The sequence below is a fragment of the Mya arenaria genome, chromosome 5 (genome assembly GCF_026914265.1).
Source record: "Mya arenaria isolate MELC-2E11 chromosome 5, ASM2691426v1".
In the NCBI taxonomy this organism is placed as follows: Eukaryota; Metazoa; Mollusca; class Bivalvia; order Myida; family Myidae; genus Mya; species Mya arenaria.
Window position 1 is genome coordinate 31,584,978 of NC_069126.1, and position 13,610 is coordinate 31,598,587.

General features: G+C 32.6%; 1 protein-coding gene across 2 annotated transcripts; it reads right to left on the bottom strand.

The window, feature by feature from the left end:
• Positions 1 to 1,281: 1,281 nt before the first annotated feature.
• LOC128234758 (hemicentin-2-like) lies at positions 1,282 to 13,352 on the bottom strand. Of its 2 annotated transcripts, XM_052949250.1 has the most exons (9): positions 13,230 to 13,352; positions 10,917 to 11,249; positions 10,332 to 10,598; positions 8,819 to 9,109; positions 8,276 to 8,593; positions 7,741 to 7,845; positions 7,353 to 7,374; positions 6,883 to 6,971; positions 1,282 to 2,562 (listed from the first exon to the last, which is right to left on the bottom strand). In XM_052949250.1, exons 2-9 carry the CDS (start codon positions 11,227 to 11,229, stop codon positions 2,507 to 2,509), a joined length of 1,461 nt encoding a protein of 486 aa, XP_052805210.1. In that variant the 5' UTR covers positions 11,230 to 11,249; positions 13,230 to 13,352; the 3' UTR covers positions 1,282 to 2,506. The 2 variants fall into 2 exon arrangements, with proteins under 2 accessions (XP_052805210.1, XP_052805211.1); XM_052949251.1 differs by lacking the exon at positions 13,230 to 13,352 and having other exon boundaries at positions 10,917 to 11,307.
• Between the last annotated feature and the right edge of the window lie 258 nt (positions 13,353 to 13,610).

Here is a 13,610-nt window from a genome sequence, read left to right on the forward strand (position 1 = left end):
TTTTCTTTTCTTATTGTCTGTCAGACTTTCTTATCGTTTGCGATTAACACATGTACTCATTTGTAAAAAAAATCAAGTTTCTACACTGTATTACCAAAATATGACAAATGTGACTAATGCTAGCTCTGTTTAAACGTCCCATCGTTTTTTGAAAGTTTAACGTTAAACAATATATGTTTTAGTCATAAATAATGAAACCACAACCGGTTTCATTTTTAATCACCACTTGTATGGTACCAAGTTCAAATTATGTCAACAGTATTTTGACATAATGCCATCAGTGGGTTACATCTAGCTACTTAGGTCAGGTTTGAAAATATTTTTAAGATATAATTCTTCAACCTCCTTTTGATAAAGTCATCGTTGGTCATCTTGTAAAACAGGAATATTTGGTACTTTGGGGATTGTTGTCTGCAGTTGTCTTGACGTGCGAGGGTTGTTCGTGACGTTCGTGGACCATTATTATTCTATAATGATATTAAATCTACAACAATTTGAATAAGATGCATATCATTTTAGATATAAATTCCATTCGAAAGTTAAACACTGAACAACGTATAAAATATAAACGTGTCTGAAAGAAGATCAATTTCAAAGATAGCTGATATAGTCTGTAGGGAGCACTGTTATGTCGAAACAAAACGCCAAATAAAAGCGCTTACATTAACGCAATTAAATTAAAAATTGGTGCCATATCCGTATGTAGTAGAAATATTGACGGCATTACCCTTTTTTTAATCTGCAATGCGTTCAGTACGGCCATCATTTACCTAACGTAGGTAAACTTGATTGTATTGTATCCCTGTTGCAAAGCAGCGAATACACTACAAGCGGTGAACCAAACAGCATACGTTCACCACAAACGCGTATACTGAATGTATTGACAGTATCAACAGGCATTTAGTGCGGACGCTCAACCCTGAAGTTTATGAAGCGTGTTTCGGCGTATTGTTCCAGGATATTTGTGTCTCAATAGTACAAGCGTTCCAGAGACGGTGAAAATAGCGTGTATGAATCGCCCAAAATGGGTCAGTCGCCTTGGACTGAACGCGATGGTTATGCGATATTGCTCTAACTGACCACAGGAAAACCGATATCGAAATATTATAATCAGATATAAATGCTTTTCACGAACTTTACGAACTGCCCTCGTACATATTATCTTTGATCCATAATGCTATTCTAATGTAAACTTTTGACAAACGAATAGTTTTTTTCAAAATACCAAGCCCAATATTCACATCATTTATTTTTATTACATGATGACGTATCTACATTTTTTTTAAATATTCAATAAACATTATACAAACATATGCATCATTGAAACATCTATGTACAGTATATAAAACAATATAGACAAATGGGAAAGACTGTGCACATATATTACATTAAGCAATGAATTTTATATCGTGTTAAAGTTGGTAAACATGTAAATGATAAGGCAAAATAAAATACAAGTTGTTGTTTTGCAAAATCAACCAGTGATAGGGTCAATCCCTATCAACTACGAAAACCACTCCAGTGCCATTGCCATGTTACTGCCCTATTACACTAGTAAAACACATGTAATACGAGTTCAGTCGTCGCACCTGTTTCAATAACTTGCCGAACAAGAAACACAAGTAATCTTAGGTGGTTAATATTAATTACTTTGTAAGGGAAAACATGTAACTGTTTTAAGAGCAACACGTACAGTTAATATAGTATTAATATCAAACAATAAAACATTGAACAAAAAACAGCATTAAAATTAAAAAGCTGATGACACCTTATAATACAAATGGATTGATTATGTCATACACGTGAGTAGTATTCGCCGGGTAATTGTTCCTACAGGCAGACAATAATAATTGACATATTTCTGATAATGTTTCATCATATCAAAACATATGTAAATTACTAAAATCAATACACCAGTACTTTTAGAAGATTAAACAGCACGGTTATATTAGAACGATTAATGGAGGCCTATTCCAAAGAGAGTTGCCGATTCTGTTGAATGAACGATAGTTGAGTTAATTATCACAGAATCGTCTTTACTTTTGCGATCTAAACAGTTTTGGCATAACTCGTCACAGCGTTAATCTTGGAATGGAAGGGATGATCTCCGTAAACTTCAGCGTTAGTTCATCTGAAGCCTCTAGGTCACTCCGAAGCTAAACGATGAACAGGAGATAGAGTCAGGTCTTAAGTATTTCCCGTTAACAAATAGGTCCGTCCGTAACTACTTTTTCTTGGAATGAATTGAAAGAAAACTAACGAGATATATTAGATGTTGATAATTAAGTGTCAAGTTGTATGTCATTATTTGCTTTTATATGAAATAGATTTACTCTTTTTGGATGAATATGTATTTCGTTCACAATTCGCAGCATAATCTCATTTTCTTATCAGTATATATACATATTTAACAATCTACAAATGACATTGCGGAGTATCGATAACAATTGATCATCATTGCTCATGAGCTCTTGAGCTCATCATACATTGAATTCGGATGTTCCACTTAAAGCGCTGTCTGCACTTGGTTCTTCGCCATCGTGTTTTGGTATACGGCATCCTCTGCACATGAAAGGCAAATATAAATAATATCAGTTTTTTAGTCATCTCATAAAAAAGGCTATATATCCACAGATTAGGTTATACATTCATCATTTTTTATCGTGAAATAATTTGCATAAAACATTGTTAAAGCTCTGATATTTAGAAATGAGTATTAAATTTATAGAAAATAAACAAATTGTGTTGTTTTACATTATTTATTTCATTTAAATTCCGAGGTTTTGAATTTGACCTATTTTGGCAGAAAAAAAAGATAAGCAATGTAAAATTAAAAGGGCATAATTCTGTCAAAAAATGATGGATTTTTAAAAGTTATGCACATTTGATTTTGTTATGACGTAACCTTTAAAATGTTTATTACTTTACAAACTCAAATACCGCATGAAATTATTTGTTTACGTTGTTATTGCTAAAGCATTTGTTTTGTGTGATCAAGAGGCTCTTATCTACAAATGTACCACTGTAAGGAAATCGAAGAACTATAAAGCACCTATATTGAAACAAAGGCTTCTAACGCATTACATTAAGTCCACTATCCAAACAACATAAGGAAACTAAGATCAATAAAACATCAATAAAGGTGATGCAACAAAGAAAGTTTTGTATCATTGAAGCAACGTAACTGTTTGACATTTAAGTGTCTTAAAACAAGTGTCCCATTCTAGTTGACATTTGTTTATGCTTGCATGTGGTAAAAAGATTTTTGTCAGTATCGTACCAAACATATCTTGCATATTTATTAATGGTCTCATAATTTTGATTAAACATGCTTTTTTCAGGAACGTTTTGAAGGTTAAGGTAAAAGTCACCGAACAAATTTATTTTCAAACATTTACTGATTGATCGTTGCATTTCCAAAAGGACATTTTAATTGGAGAGATAGGATACAAACGAAAACTTTTTATGAATGGCAAACGATAAAAAAAATGACAAATAAAAATGAAAGCAAGGAAGCTTTTCTTTTGTAAAAGATCAATTCCGATAATTATCTTGCACAGATCTTTCCACGACTGACACTTACTTTAAAAATAAACTAATCACAACCAAACAATCATAAACATTTTAATACAAATATGCTTTTATCATAACATTTCGAGGTTAAAATATAAATATAAGTGTATACACAGTACGCTCAAAAGAATATCATGAACAAAAAGGAACATCATATTGTCTAAAGCTGACATGCTTTAACAAATCACATTGAAAATACCAAAATGATAAGACAACAATGACAGTTTCCTAGGGAATCTAGACTCTGGTTACAATGGCGAATGTTGATAAAAATGGACTTAAAACTCATATTGACATGATATCCACAAAAATTAAGTCATATAAAATATAGTGTTGAACTTTTAGAACAAATAACTGACCGACTATAAAATGTCCAGTTTCTGTTTTATTTTTAAAACAATACAGAATTTTCCAAAAATAAATATTATTGTGATTGAATATAAAATCAAACTGTGCCTTAATAATCGGTCTTAATAAATAAGTTTTAACCATAAACATACAAGCAATTAAACTGCGCTTCAATCCGTAAACCTACTTACTATAAATTCACAAACAAATTCTTTGGTGCTGTTATTTGGAATAGTTACTTTGCTAATTACATGTTTGGTATAGAGTGTTCTTTGATATTAAAGGAAAATGTAGAGACAAGCTGTGAGATACATAGTATGAATGCCGCATATTGGAGACACATACAAATTGTAAAGTGTTTTGTCAAATTACACAGAGCTGAACTTGTAAGGTTGCATGTTGGAACTCTTTGGCCTAATGCAATTTGTGAAGCTATCATGAACCTGAAAAATATTATAGAGGAATAAGTTGGTTTCAATACACATGTACATATAATCAATCATAAACATGCATTCAGTAGATTTGAAGTGACTCTCTTATGCAAATTCAATACATACACTTGTATAACAGAATAAATTTTGAGTGGTAATCCTTTAACTACTTACTAAATAATGCATTAATGGAAATATTAATTGCTGATAACACGATTGTAACTGTGTAATTAATAGCTGAACACGCGAATATATTAAATGATTGGTGAGTGCTAAAAGATTTACTATGATCTTCTATCGTCTCATAAGGTTGAAATATAGTGTTTTCTGCACTTTTATTTTAAATTAAATTCGGTATCCTTCAAACGAACCATCTATTTCGATATTAATTCATCCTTTTTGGTATATATAAACATTTGCATTAATTGTGGAAAATTTTGTTTTAGGAGTAAGAGCACATACATATATACATATGATAACATTTAGCTTAAAAAAGGGTTTTGCAAAATCTCCAAAGAAGAAAAACAATATTAAATTTAACATTTTAGTCTTTTCTTCTAAATATTTCCACCATATAGTGTTAAAACAATAACATGATTTAATACAAATGTTCATTTAAGAAGGTTATGTTTTGCTTTCATTCTGGAGCCTCAACATCTGGTGACAATGAAGCTGAAAGTAAAAAGAAACATTAACGATGAATTATTATTCAGAAAGGCATAATTATTTGCAATGAGATGCGTTGTCTTTACACAGTCTTGTACGAACTAGAATTATTTTAAGTATCAATTCAACTTAAAAGCTCAGAACAAAATGTCACATTAAAACGGATTTATTTACAAGTTTAACAATGTGTCACTATACACAATAAATGTTAAACTTTATTTACTGAGCTCTATATAATTTGCAACAATGTATATCCAAAGAAATTACTCAAATTGAAATAATAAAGGCAGATGAGATTAAGATTAAGGAAATGGTATGTTCTGGAAAACATCTTTATAATGAATATGCATTTTTACCTCAGTTTTGCAGTCCTTACGACTTATTACAAAGTATATGATTTTGAGTGATATCGATCTATAGGCAGATGTCACTTAATATAAAAAAAATGGCTTGTTTATGATAACGTATCTGTAATAGATAATAATATCTTTATTACCTTAGTTCTATACTCCTTCCTTTATTTCTGAGTGTTTGAATTTGAGTGATATGGCTGTAGTAGACGAAGAAAGAGGGGAAAAGATATATATGAAGAGGAGAAAACGACCAATAAATGTCAAAACTGACATTTTTTCAATAATGACAACGTTAAGTTGAAATTTATGACATCCATTCACTTTTTTGGTGAACTTAAGTTTATTTCAATAATCATATATATAATATTTGTTTGGTAGGAAATTGCGACCATTTACACTATTTAAGTAGTTCTAATATAGTTGAAAAATGTTTGAACAGTTGAAAGATTTTATAGACAGTACTTTTAGAATCTTAGACATGCAAAACATAAAAATGTTTTCTGGACATATCAATATAAGTTATTGAAGTTGTAAAGTTTTGAACCTTCATATCAAAACCTAATTTTTAGAAATCCTTAGTTTAAAGCAAGCGCCAAATTAAATTTAGTCATTTAGTTAGTGAGTATTAGAAACAATATGAATTTGACATGTGTATAAGATGTTTTCCTGATCATCCGTCTGAGCTGATTGTAAACATATGTGTTTAGTAGGAGAATGACTATCCTTATATCAGATCTTAATATCATAAAACATTTGAACCAACGCCATCCACAATAACGTGCAAACCCTAATAAATAGCAATCTAAACATAATATACAGAACGTTCTTCAATGTTAGCTTCAGTTTTTAACTTTTCACAAATGTTTACTTGCTAACCTTGTCAAACATTTTTTTCCGGCTCCATTCCGATAACATTGCATTTTATTGTTGCATTCATAAGAGATAATAATACTGTTTTACTTTTTAGCACACTTTGACATGAATTGGACATATAAATCAACATGTGGTATAACATATTTTAGTTCTTGCAATAAGAAATGGAAAAAAAACTACATAATATTTCATAAAATGTATACCCAGCGATGCAGGAGATGTTCTTGTATCTTTGTCAATCCATTCACAATCAAAAATGGTCTTGAAATGGCCGAAAACGAAAGTATAAAATGGAAGTCGTCCTAAATGGCCGGGATAACGGCAGATTACAAAATATGCTTGTGATACCGGTACTCGTGTTGACTAACATTTGCATAATAAGTAGGTCGTCGAAATTACTACGCCGGTGATTCGTCGGGGGAATTCATGCGAAAATGAACGTCATTTCATTTATACAGAAAAAGAACAAGAGAGTGTTAATATTTAAAAGTATATGATTTTGAGGAGATTGTTTTGTTGAATTACATCCAATCATACAACATAGTGTACATGAAATGAATTGGCAATGTTTTAAAAAAGTAAATAGCTGAAAAAAACGAAACAGCAATAGATTAGTTGAAATGAAATGTGATAATTACCTAAAGCGTCGTAAACAGGTGTGTTGTTCTTCGCTGATAGAGTTTCGTACGTTACGGCAGCGCTATGACCAGGAATCTCAGCAACAGGTCTGAATTGTTTCAAAGTTGACAAACATACAACTGTTTTACATGGAAAGTGGACGTTGAAAAATGAGTAATTTATTAAAACATAACATATCCAGATAATTTTATTTCGTTGCTTTAGATATAGCAACAAGAATAACAAAACTAACCGTCATATTGAGAGTGTGGTGAGCTATCCTATGATTGATGGTAAATACGTTCAAATATTTCCCAATTACTATGTCAATGTAAAATTGAAAAAATATAATAAAAATCGTAGACATCAATATAACCACACTTAAATAGCTCATAGAAATGCACAATATATAACTTTAAAAAATGTCACTATATAACTACTTATATACAATTATTACTGAGATGTAAGTTGCCAATCTCTTTAAACTTACACCGTAGGTCTTGAACGTGAACCTGTAAATAAGATGTATGAAATGTAAAGTGTATACATATGAAAACCCATAACAAAATAGAACAGGATGGTCGCAATCAGAGATTTATGACCTTAAATCCAATCCCAATCGAACGATTGAAGAACACATTGACAAATTGGAATCATTGCACATTTTAGACTGTGAAATAATCAGTTTGTTCATTATAAACAATCGCAAGTTCAATTGCCTGCGCTATTGCTAAGTACATATATATATTAAACCTTATAATTTCCAAAAATTAGTTAACACGATCGAGACTCATTTGAGTTATATCACGACGGCCATAGTACATCTTGTTTATAATAAGACTGTCTTCGTTAAAAGCGGAGCGAATCAAACATCGTACCTTTTCGAAGAAGACAGAAGACGACAACAATGGCTACCATCGTTATAACCCCAGCTGTAACACCACCAGCAATTGCAGCGATGTGTGGTTTAGCATCGGCAACTTCTGTAAGATGTTTACAACAATATCTCTAATTCGGTATGTGATAATGATTGTTTTGATGACCATATTCATCAGTTTCAAACGTTAAAAAGACGTTCAAAATACCAAATGATATACCTGTTGATGTGCTGATTGTTAGTGTTTGCTTCCCTGAATCACCTGCTAGATTCAGAGCATAGCATTTGGCAAAAATAATATCTCCCTGGTACTATACTAATAAGGGTAACGTTCATCTTAGTATCTCCGTTATGTTGAACACTAACATCCAGCAAATCCGCCAAAGTATCTAATACTCGATATAAATTGTGGAACGTTTGTGGAGACCCATTGTCAATTAAATTGTCAATTAAAATAAATAAGTAACTTTCGAAATCTCAATAGCACAAAATACTTTTATGGATTTTAATGTTTAATGTTTGCATTATACTGATACCGAATGGTTGCAGAAACAAATCCTCGACTAGTTCCTTGCCAATGCCATTTTTAACTGAAAGACTGTAGGCTCCGAAATCATCAATATCAGTATCTACAATGGTCAAGCTACTCGACAAGCCACTTGTTGTAATTTCATATTTTGCGGTGATATTTGATAATTGTATGCACATTTTTCTCCTAAAACATCTTTTCCAGACGAACTGTGAAGCGCTCGGTACTGGGTATGCGACCACAGTGTACTGCAGTGTTACACTATTATGTAATCGAGCAGTAAAGTTCAACTTGATATCCTTACCAGGCGGGCGCCTAGGTGAACCTGAAAGAAGAACCCATATTTTAAGAGTATATAAAACTGCTATGATGAAGACGTTTATTTCACAGAGGATCAAATAAATAAGAAATAGATATAAAGCAAAAAACGGAATATTTATGATTTGTGATTGAATCTCAATGAAATATTAACAAAATGTATGTTAAAAATGCAGGTTATGTAGATATATAAGCATGAAAGGCGATCAATGAAAGGTATCTGTAAACTTACATGTCACATACATATGTAAATCCTTTGCTGAATGTTTGTCGAAATTAAACTGGTTGCTGGCATCACAAGTGTAAAGCCCAGCATCCGTGCATGCCAGATTTGCAATCGGGTACTCCAGCTGTGTCGAGTGATTGACGGATCTCCGCAGTTCACCGTCCTTTTTAATCTTGATGGTTGATGGAGGAATGCTATCCACCATGCAGGTAAATGTCGTACTACTTTTCTCTGTTTGTGTTATGTTTGCTTCGTTTCTGTTTCCAATGACATGAAACTGTGTTACACTTGACTTATCTAGAAAAAATATTGACATAGTGTAAGTACATATTTTATAGCATAATATTTTATGCAAGCATATAGTGTACGTTTTCTATTCACACATTCAAGGGTTGGAGTATACATATACATATTACGATTTTTTGGCCTACATATATTCCTACACATATGTAATGTCGTTTGGCAGACTATTATATTTTGACATTAACATTTGACAGGCGTTTGAATGTGTTAAACCAACTTATATTTGACCTAGTAATTAACGTTCTATGTATAAATGTGCCAAATCCAAGCTTGAAGGGGGATTTAGACACACGCTACGGCCATATTTTACGAAGATGAAGGAGATTTGACAAAGTGATAGTATGTTGTCCCGTCTACACATAATCGAACTTGACGTTGTAATACGTACAACGATATCATAACACACCATGATCGCTTTGTGAACTAGAGATATGATAACCAAAAACCTGTATAAATAACGCCCATGATTTCTAGAGCAATTTCTATGTTCAGAATAGTATAAAAATATATGTCAATATAAGCATGTCTTAGGAAGTTAAATTCCGTCTGCATATTTCTGATTCTGTCTTTATAATTATCAAAATTACAATCGAATAGTTCCAGACATTTATTTACTTATGTAAATCTAACAAAACCATGACAACTATCAACTTTGGTAATCCAATGGAACTAACAACATAGTTTGTTTTCATTATGCATTTGCTCTGTGGTAAAAGAGGTTTGGCAATATGATGATGCAACAAATTCGTGTTCATTATTTTTAATGCATTCTATACATTATGCATCATAGTAACTCAATTAGCATACTAAAATCTAAATAAATGTTTCCGTTTTTCTAATTCACTTTTGATTTGCCGATTTTAATTCAGGAAACAGCTGCAACTTAAAAATCAGGAACACGCTTTCAACTACAGTAAAAAATAGTAACCCATAATAAAATATAGTAATGCATATTACTTCGAAAAATAACTTGTCTGTATTAACTGCCACTACCAATACAAAAGAGTTTTCAAACTTTCGTCCCAAACCAATTGCCAAATCTAATACTGACATGTAATGAAAAGGTAAGTAACGTATAAGCTGTTTAATTTGCTGTTCATCTGGACCGCAATATAATAAATGACCTGGACCTACGTCCTTTGTAATAATGATGTTATGCTTCAAATGCATTATTTTCACATCTTATAAGTAAATTACTGTACAATAATATACATACACTGAACATTAAGGTGCATGGTTCCGCTATTTCCAGTCTGGGCGGGAGATCCAGCAGGCGTCGCGGTGCATGTGTACATGTCGTCATCTAATTTCTGCACAGAGGCAATACTGAAAAACTGGCTGTTCCATTGCCTACGGTCAATTGACCTCGTCCAGACAAAGGATGTCTGAGAAGGGGGGTTCCCAGGGATGAAAGAACATGAATAGTTTACGACACTGCCCTCCAAAACGTCATAAGTCTGAGGAAGTTGCACTTTAGGTCCAACTACAGAAGTAAACATGTAGTGAATTAGTTATATTATTGATTTGAATAGGAAACGGTTTTTAAGTATTTAAAAGTTTATACAATGATTATTATGATTGAAACACATAGCAAAATGCGGTGTTCATCGTATATTTCCAAAATGAACTTCGCCTTTGTTAACCTGATACTACACATCTTGTCTGTAACACCTATTTACAACCAGTGTAACTAAAAGTACACTGTACGATTACAGCCAATCCCCGCCTTTGTTTTCCCAGCAATACATGACCTGTAATTTGCTATATAATAAACGTGTCTGTACATTAAAAACATACTTACACTGAACATCTAAGACAACGCTGGAGGAGTATAGCCAATCCCCACCGTTGTTTGCCCTGCAGTACACGCCCACTTTATGATCGTTTCTCTGCACAGTCAAACTCAGTTTACCGACAGTCACAATCAGGGTACCACTTGCGCTAGTGTTTGTCTCTTTCCCGGTAATAATTTCCGTGTCATCCGACCTGTCCAGTGTACCGTTATCCTTGTACCACTCAACGGTGGCCTGTGGGTTCCCAACAGATGTCTCACATCGGAACTGCTGGGCAGTGTCTTCTATGATGGACACGGAGTTGCCCGCCGGTGATACCATAGACACCGATGTTATCCCGACTGTAAACAAACACTTAACACTGAACTATAACAACTAGTGCCAGTAATTATGGAATATAATAATCAGCATGTTTATATTTGTTTTAATATCTGTATTTGCAGAAGAGTTATTAAAAACCTAGTATCATCTGCCTAAAGGGCATACATGCTATGTGTATTGTGTTTACGTTTAAGGTCTTAAAGTAAATCGTTAATCTTATTGTCATACAACATCGACTTCATTCAATGTTTTAATAGGTTATTCTAAACAAGTAATCCGATAAGCTAAATCGTTCTCATATCCAATTAAGACAAACATTGCATACCAGCTCAGATCTTAATTTAGTGATATCAATAAATTGTGGGTATACCAAGTTAAATTGGCTTCTTGAGAGTAATTATACAAATCAAGTTAAGATATCAATTAATACTAAAAAATGGGAACTTCATAGACAAGCCATTGAACACATGTACACAGAAGGGTTGATGCAGAGGTATTACACTTCGCTGGAAATCGAGACAATGACTGTAATCTTAGATTTTTCAGTGTTTTCTATATAATTTATGAGATCATATAATTCATATACTTCACATCATTGGTAAATAGTAATAATTCTTAGGCCAAGGACATTTTTTTGTATTCATACATACTTTACAAAAAGAAAGCGGCTAATGACGATAATACATACTTGTTACAAAGATAATTAATACTTGTGACGACGACATGACACATTTGTAACAACGATAAAATAGAATGGTTGCGACAATGATACAAATAAACGCACATATTACGACAATAAAACATATCAACACACTAAGTCTTACTGTTTACGACAAATATAACTTCTAACGTCGATAATACATACTTGCTACGACAATAATGCGTACATCTAACAATAATGATACATACTTCTAACGACTATAATTCATACTTCTTAAGACAATGATACTTACTTCATACTGACACTAGTCCTTTGTTGAAAAATAGATTGACAGAAATAAACTCAATGAAACTGTTTTTGGTGCGTTCGTTAGAATCGATTTACGTAAAATGAATAAACAGAAAATATGAAAAATCCTCGATTGTCATTTGCACACACAACAATTTCAAACACAAAATTCACGTCAAACCAAATTTTAAACTAAATATGAATTTGCATGTATATTATAGTGTAATACAAATCTATATATGAAATCAAAATTAGTTTATTTATTCTGTAAAGACGATATTGATTTAATTATGTTGTTTTGTATATTTCATTAAAATGCAAACAGCACGTGGCAGCCTACCTCAAAGAATCACGGCCCACACAGCGTTAAATCATTCTACAAAGTTCCGTCAAAATTTGGCCAAGGATTTCATTGATAAAAATAAAAGAAAACCTAAAACATTTCACACGTGTAGAAGCAGAACAGAACATTAATTGGTTGTGGCCTTAACATAATTATGTTGTACATTCTCACTGAGTTAAATATCTACAATATATATTGTATTATATTTATATATATTTTCGAACTTATGTATATATAATTATATATATACTGTGTTAAACATTTACAAGACATATTCTATATACTTCATTAAATAGTGCAGTTAAATATGTTGTGTATCTCTATTATTCTCGTTTCACAAGGTAATACTGTCACTCTTTATTTTGTGCATCATGTACACACATATCTACTACATATACTAATTATTTGCATGGAGGTGTATATATTCAATAAATTGTAAACGAATCTAATTGCTTTATATAATGTTTGAAAGACTTTCAAGTTACATTAACATAGGGCAAAAGTGTCCTGTGTATCCCTAGTATGTCTCACTTTAAGTAATATTAGTAAAAGGGAACAAGTATAACATTTAAGGCCCGTGAAGGCAGCGCCGTAGTTCATTTTTCGTAACGACGATAATACATACTTGTTACGAAGAGAATACGTTTCGCATATATAATACATACTTTTACGACTATAATACATTCTTTGTACGACGATATTACATACCTGTTACGACTATTGTTCCCCCCCCCCCTGCCTCCTTGAGTTACACAAAACCAAACATCCCCGTTCATGGCTCTGGTGACGGTTCTGATGACACAAATGTATTCCCTACTACTGACGCATGAGCAGCTGAGTAATGGCCACAAATGGTGGATTTCACAGCCTCTTGGCCCGTTATCTAAAATGGCCCTTGCCGAAATACCAAATCCCAATAGTTTTTCAGCAAAAACTTTTGCCCCATCAACGATTGAAGTTGAACACGTCAGTTCAAGAGACGCGTTTTCTTGGACTGTGAAACCTCCAGACGTCCCGTTCCCCGTCAATGTTCCGCTGCGCACTGCAAAATGGTATAACATTGTAACATATTAATCGTTTGCTTTTCAA

Bases quoted from the DNA above. Each gene is read 5' to 3' on its own strand.
- LOC128234758 (XM_052949250.1), bottom strand. From the start codon at position 11,229: ATGGTATCACCGGCGGGCAACTCCGTGTCCATCATAGAAGACACTGCC. The intron at 9,110-10,331 runs GTATGTATATTA...TATTTTTTCTAG, and splicing joins CATGCACCTTAATGTTCAGT to ATAAGTCAAGTGTAACACAG. The intron at 7,375-7,740 runs GTACGATGTTTG...TCTTATTTACAG, and splicing joins CTTCTGTCTTCTTCGAAAAG to GTTCACGTTCAAGACCTACG.